The 7360-nt window shown below is 51.0% G+C and overlaps 1 protein-coding gene and 1 long non-coding RNA gene across 2 annotated transcripts in view; both read right to left on the bottom strand.

Annotated features, from left to right (window-relative positions):
- The window catches only part of EIF2AK3 (eukaryotic translation initiation factor 2 alpha kinase 3), a 42666-nt gene extending 41648 nt beyond the window's left edge, over positions 1–1018 (bottom strand). Inside the window, exon 1 of the mRNA XM_068189012.1 lies at positions 618–1018. Within this exon, the coding sequence (XP_068045113.1) occupies positions 618–880 (263 nt within the window). The 5' untranslated portion in view covers positions 881–1018. The remainder of the gene's footprint in view (positions 1–617) is intronic.
- Positions 1019–2335: 1317 nt separating this feature from the next.
- Positions 2336–5086, bottom strand: LOC137473198 (uncharacterized). The gene is made up of 2 exons (XR_010998640.1): positions 4098–5086; positions 2336–2765 (listed from the first exon to the last, which is right to left on the bottom strand). It is a non-coding gene; the product is annotated as an uncharacterized lncRNA (long non-coding RNA).
- Positions 5087–7360: the final 2274 nt, after the last annotated feature.

Genomic DNA, 7360 nt, shown 5'->3' on the forward strand with positions numbered 1-7360 from the left:
CCCGGCCCATCCCAGCGCTATCCCCGTCCATGGCCATTCCTGCGCGGTCCTTTCCCCACACGCGACCCCCGGGATGCTGCAGCCCTTTGCCCACGCACTGCCCCCTCCCCAACACCCCCAGCTGCTGATTCCTAGCCTAGACACAATCGTGTCCCCCGCAGCACCCCTGGACACCGCACCCTTCTCCCCTGAGGCGCGGAACCCGCCCTGCACCCCCACACCGGAGCCGAGCCCGCTCCCCAGCACCTCCCCGCTGAGACCACTGACCCCCAGCCCAGCCCAGCCCCAGACAGCCTTCAACAGTCTCGGACACTGACTGCCATCCCAGTCACTAATACTCGCCCTAATCAGACCCAGGCACTGAGTCCCGACACTCTTCAGCCCCCCTCACGCACCGACCCCATCTCAGCCGCCCCACACCGACCCCCACCCAGTCACTGGCGCCCCTCAGAAACCCCAGCCCCCGACAGCCATCCCAGCCCCCGACACTCTCCCCAGCCAGCCCCAGGCATGACCCTCACCGCAGACACCGACCCCGCACTCTCACCCAGGCACTGAACCTCCCCTTCAGCCGCAGGCACTGATCCCCAGCCCTGTCACCGCCCTCCCCCGCTCACCTGCTGCCGGGCCGGGCCTCTCCGCTGCCCTCAGCGTCCGGCTCTCCGGACGCTGCAGGGGCCACACCGCCCTCATCGTCCTCCACTGTCACGTCCGCGGAACCAGCGGGCAGAGCGGCGGGAGCGGCAGCCGCCCCCAGCCCGAACGCGGCCTCTACAGCCGCGGCATCGCTCGGCGGCGGCTCCGGGCCGCCCGCCGCTACCCCGAGCAGCACCAGCAACGCGAAGGCGGCCAGAGCGCTGCGGCCCCGCGGCCCCCGCATGGAGGGGCCCGGCTCGCCCGCCTCCGCCACCCGTTAGGACATGAACGCCGCTGTCGCCGTCGCCGCCGTCGCCGCCACAGAATGGGCGCCCGCCGCGCGCGCAGCCCTGCCCGCCGCGCCACGCCCGCCCGCCACGTACCGGCACCCCGCGCGCACCCGCCCCTGCGCGGCGGACACGCACCCCATTGGCCCGCCGCCACGCCGCTCAGCCCGCCGCTTCCTTGTGATTGGCCCGCCCGGCGGCGGGGGGCGGGGAGGAGCTGGGTGTTTGTCAACAGAGCCCGCCGGGCCAATCGGAGCCACGCCGCTCTCTCCCCCTCCTCTACCGCCGCGCCGGCCAATCGCCGGGCGCATGATTCACCGGCCCGCCCGCCCATTGGCTGCCGGCTGGCGCGCGGGCGGCGCGGCCCCGCCCCTTCCTCGGCCGGGCTGGAGACGTGGCCGTTCCTGGGCGCCGGCAGGGCGGGGCCAGCGGCGCGCACCACCCGGCGCGGGGGGCGCACAGTGCTCCCCCCCCAGCCCCCAGCGGCATGGAGCCGTCGGGCGGGAAGCGGGCCGGGAGGGAGAGAGCGCCCGCGGGCGCCCAGGGAGGAGCGGGCACGGCGCTGAGTGTCCTGGGGCTGTGCGGGCACACGTGGGACTCGGTCAGCTCAGAGGTCTCGTCCAGCCGAACTGATGCTGTCACTCGGTGGTGCCCCCCCGTCCCCACGTGCCCCCACGGCCCCCCACATACCGTAACATACAAGGTATGTTACATACCTTGTAACATACCGTTACAAGGGCGGTATAGGTAACCCCAGCCCTGACAGCGAAATCGGCCCCGTGCTGACCGCACCTTCCTGCGCCCCCCACCCCAGCGCGCACAGCCCCGGGAGCGGTAGCCCCAGCACTTTGGCCCGGTGTCGTAGCAACCCCAGAAAGCCCCTGTGGTACCTTAAACTCGGGTTCCCTCCATGTGTTCAGAGATCTGGCCTGGGAAATGGTGAATGCCCCGTCCCTGGAAGTGGTCCAGGCCGGGCTGGATGGGGTTCAGAGGAACCTGGTCTAGTGGAAGGTGTCCCTGCCCATGGCAGGGGGTGGAACGAGATGATCTTTGAGGTCCCTTCCAGCCTGAGTCATTCTGTGAGTCTCTGTCTATGGTATACTTGATATAAATGATATATATGATATATAATTGCCCCCTTCAGAGTTAGTTTTCCCCCCAGTTTTTTTCCAGACCCAGTTTACCATGTTTTGAAGGACAGTCCTTTGTCATCCTGCTGGTGCCACCCGACTGATGAGGATGTCATCTGCAAATTGGATTAGGGCTGATTTTGTATTTATTTCCAAATGACTAATGAAAATATTGATTACATATGTGTGTAGCACATACGATCCTGGAGGGTCCTATTAGAAGCAGCCTTATTCAACAGTGATTTATATCCACTTATGAAAAAATAATCTCTGCGACCAGTGTTTAATGTATTCTTCACTGATGCTTTATTACCCTGTTTAATTAAAATATTGTGCAGTTCTAAGTAAAAATGCTTTTAAAAGTTTATTACAGCTTTCCTTCCTTTCAGAGGAAATTGAATTATTTGTTGTCTTTTAGAAGCATGAAATGAGAATTCTATTAGACCTCTGACTGGCATTACTAATTCTTTAATGAGTGACATAACACCCTTTTTTGGTATTTATCCAGAACATTATCCATACGTCTGATGTTATTAAATCTGCATTTCCTCCATATCATGCAGCCTCCTTTCCTGAAGACAGGCACCAACCTGGCACTTTTTTAGCCTCCTAGAATTGCCCTGGTCAATCAAGGTTCACTAAAGAGGAACATCAACACACATGGGGGGTCTCTGCATTCAGCTGTTTCCAAGCTCCTGGGCCACAGTTATCCCTGGAAGACAAGAGCTCCGCTGGTCACTAATGCACTGAAATGAATCCCATCACTGTCAAGTGACCCCCACGCATGTATGTATCTTCCTGCTTCTTTACAAACATTGATCATAAATGTTCAATGAACACTTCTGCATTGTTATTGACATTTTAATCATGTCCATCTAGTAATGGGTCTGTACCATTCACTTCTACGATTTTCTGGGATTTAGCCTTGCCAGCTATGGATTTCCTTTGATGTGCTTCACTTCAAATAACTACTCTGCTTCTCACAGCCTCTCATTTATACCAACACTTTCTTATTTCCTGCTTTCTCCATTTTGGCTATTTGTTTTTTAATTTTACTCACACTCTTCAGTCCATTAATAAAACAAGAGTTGTCAATGTTTTTTTCTCTCTTCAAGTTGTGGCTCTTTGATTGCCTAAAGAATTCTTTAAAAAGAGCTCATAATGGTAATTTTTAGACTTGCACCTAATTTTTTTTCTTCCTGCTTGCACTCTTATTTTCTGATGATTTGGAAATACAGCTCTTTTAGAGCGCCAGGTGAATGCAAACCCAGGTCACAAACACTGCTCCCCAGCCAACCACTGAATTGCAATCTAGGGATCTTTGTTTGGGTTTTTTTACTTCATTATAACAAAGTCCAAAAGAATTTACCTTGTGCCACATGCCAAATGGCACATGTCATTTTTAGAAACTTAAATGACATTTTATTACTGTACCCATATGGTCTTGTGCTACTATTTTCTTTCTTTAGATAACTCCTCTCTCTTGAGTGTCTACCCGTTCATATGTTCATAAAGAGTAATCAAATTCCTTGTTTCTCTAGGCAAACCAAGCCAAAGGCTTTTATTCTTCCCTTACACATTTGGCTCTCTGCTCTAACTTGCCCTCCCCTGCACCTGTCTCCATTTAAATTCATTTTTTCTTGCATGGTGATGTTTTGAACCGTCACGTTGGAGGGTAAATTTAGTTAAATTTTAAACTCCATTATGTTCCTAGACAATGAAGAAAAGCTGATTCCTTGCCATGCTTTTTACACTAACATATCTCTTGTCCCACAGTTATTTGAGGGACTCAGAGACATAACCACAGAGCCCAGAAAGGTCCAGAATATCGGGGTATGTCATGACTAGACTTGCACTTCTACCTTTGTGCTGGGTCATGAAGGTTTATTACACTTCAGGCAGAACAACAACCACCCCCTGCAAGCGTCCCTCTCACACCCATGAGCATGACCTCATTTTCTCACGCCCCCTCCCACCCCCAGCCCCAGATCAGCAGCCTTCCAATCGCAGCCTTTCATTTTGGGGAGGATCTGGCACTTCTCACCAGAGTACACGTTTCCTTCTAGACTCCTCCTAGATTCCGTGGCACCGAGGAATAATGAATAATAATCAGAATGCAAAAGCTCTTATTTTTCTTGTTTTGGAAACATTTCTCCAAGAGATGGACAACGTTATTCTCGAATCCTTATGACAAACATGGCAATACAGCCCTATAATTTTCTCTCTGTATTAAAAATTTGTGGCAACAAAACCAAACTTCCTGCTTTTTGCAAAGCATGACTCACATCCTCCATTCTGTTTTGACTGACTGACATAAGAGATCTATTTCAGTCATATGACAATAACTTTGAATCTGACTAGCCACTTATGTGGAAATCAAAGCCTGTTCTTGCAGGATGGATGGATGTTAACAGGAATGATGTTTTACATAACTCCACCGAAGATCTGCCTGCTTTTCCCGAATAACTTGCTCCTGGAAGAGCGAGGCTCAGCAGTGAAAGCCCAGCGTGCCACCTCGTGGCTGCCCTGTGCCCAGGGCTGTTCCTAGCGCCTCCCTTTTCCAGGAGAATCCAGACCTTCCAAGAGCTGCATATGTTGTAATTACCATAGCAGCACCCCTGCTGATGCCTTCTCACAAGCAGAATAAAACCGAGTAATTCTTCACCCAACACATCAAACCAGAGACAAGCAGGGAGGCAGGTGTTATTCTGAGGAGATGTCACTGAACTGGAGTTTGCAGGATAAAAAATTAGGTCACAGGAATGTAAATTGCAGGGATGTGACAGGCTTGGAGTGCTGCTGCCAACCAGAAAGAGTGTTTGTCTGGGAAATTCTCCATCTTCCACTTGGTTTCACCACTGTGTTGGTGAAGTTTTACTTTCATGGGTCTTGGATTTCAGCTGCTTCAACCTAATCAATGAGAGAGGAGTAGTTAATTGGATCAACACATCTGCCACCCAGAGGGGCTGTGCCTTTGCCAGGATTTCACTCGGGTTAGAATGCACTTTTCCAGCTGGTTTAGGCTGGCTTAAGCCTGCCATGGAAGATTGTCCCACAGCCATCCCTCTTCCAACTGCTAGATCTTGCTGCCTTCCTCAGGAAAGGTCAAGGAAATTTGATTTTTTTGGTTGCTTTACCTTTCAGAAAGAGCAGTTCTCTGCCAACACATGGAAGTAGCAGGAAAACTTGGCAAGCGATGGACCATAAGGTGGGAATGCTCCTTTTTTTTCCTGTCTTAGACCAGAGCAGCTTAAGCCAGTTACAAAACTCCCTTTCAGAGAGATATATTAAGTTTGGCTGACCCACTTCAACCTCACTCACCTGGCAAGAAGAAACTGCTTTTTCTTGCCTGCACGGCAAGGTGAATCAGCACAGGGTCATGGGAATGCCAGCACCAGCATAAACAATGCCCAGGCTGCATGTGGATGGTGACTGAAGGCAGTGAAGAGCAGGCTCTTGCCTTTTTGTCAACGGCAAGCTGTTATCTCAGCTACCATGTAATTTTCCTACCATGTAATTTCAGCCTCAGATGCAGAATTCAGCACCGGGAGTCACGCAGTCGCCCTGATGGCCTGAAAGGGCTGAGCTGCTCCTTCCTCAGCGTGGTTTTTGTTGGGGTTAACACCTCGCAGTTGCTGTTTGACAGGCAGAATGTCTGCTCAAAGCAGGTTCAAACACCTCCTGCACTGAAGCACAGAGGGTGAGAGTTGGCTCCTGGAGAAGCTTTGACATGGACAAAACCAGGCTTGTACAAAAGGACTTGGAGCTGTTTGCAAACAGAGCTGGTTGTTGCTGAAATTCACAGAAGATCCATTTCTAAAATGCCCACTACCAATTTTTTGTGCACAGGCAAGACTCAGCACAGCATAAATTAAAGATTTTTCTGCTTTTACTGGAGGTGTAACTCACCAACAGATTCAGATAAATTGCTAACAGAAAGGTCATTATCTAGAAGTGGAAATGTTTCTGTTTCCCCAGGCACTGCAAGATGTGTTTCAAGCCAAAGTTATCAGCTGTTGCTGTGAGGGTACAACAGGTTTATCACCCCACACTTCTGCACTAACACTCCCCACAACAGTGGGATTTGAGAGAAGCCCAGGCTGGGCTTCCAGAGTCAATATAAAACCCTAGTGGCTGTTCTTCATGTCAGTCACATACAGATCCTGAACAGAATAATCATAGAATCGTGGAGTGGCCTGGGTTGGAAAAGACCTTAAAGATCATCTCGTTTCAACCCCTGCTGTGGGCACAGACATCTTCCACTAGACTAAGTTACCTAGAGCTCCAACCTAGCTTTAAACGACTGAGGCAGCCACAGCTTCTCCGGGCAACCTGTCCCAGTGCTTCACCACCCTCAGTAAATTTTTTCCCCTAATATTTAATCTAAACCTACTCTTAGTTTAAAGCCATTCCCCCTTGTCCTGTCACTACATGCTCTTGTAATGTCTCCCAAAGCAAAGCTCCTTTAGTTTTACCCTTCTTGCATCATGGAAGAGCGCAGTGCTTGGGTCTGATTCCCTCAGAATATATATCCCACTAGCTGTGTGTATTTACACTTTAAAATGGGTAACTTGCAGGAAAAATCGTTGCCAGCTGGCAGAAAACACTGAACCACTGCATAGAACCACGTGCTGCTCTTAACAGCAGTCACCTGCGCTGTACAGAAAGGTAAGGCCTCACCGAGATGAGATAAGCCCGGGCAATGAATAGAGTCTTTGTTGAAATCCCACCCCATTGTTCAAGGACTGCCGTGCCGGCCCAGGGAGAACAAAAGGAAATGTTTCTAGTCCTTGAAAATCACAGCAGAATCAGAGGTTGGCAGCAAAAGCAAGCCAGTCATACACAGAATCAAAAAAGAGAAGTCAGCGGCAGCTTTTCTGTTGAGCAAATAAAGATTATAAAAAGATTATTCTCGACGAATTGTTGCCTGACCTTGGAGTGAGTAGTAAGGTTCTCATCCACCTTTGTGGGATTGCAGCTGGAGAGAAGCTGAGGTGCCTGTGAATGGTCCTAATGAGGAGTGAAAATGCCGGTGTAGAGGGACTTCAAGGTTGTTCTGCCTCTCTCATATGTTTCAGAAACAACTTCATCAGAGGTCAACCCAGGGTAGAGGGAAAACCTGTGACAAATAAAAAGAGGCTCTGTGTGTGTGCTTCAGGAGAGGAGATCTCCGAGGGGTTTTGTCCTGACCCTCCTGCTGGGTGGGGTAAAGACTAAGTGCTGGTTGATACCGTGTGCCCAGAGGACCCCTGGCATTCTTCATGTCCGTGTTGTTACTTTCGAGGGAGATCGTGCTAGACTTTGAGT

This window comes from Anomalospiza imberbis, chromosome 4 (assembly GCF_031753505.1).
Source record: "Anomalospiza imberbis isolate Cuckoo-Finch-1a 21T00152 chromosome 4, ASM3175350v1, whole genome shotgun sequence".
Classification (NCBI taxonomy): Eukaryota; Metazoa; Chordata; class Aves; order Passeriformes; family Viduidae; genus Anomalospiza; species Anomalospiza imberbis.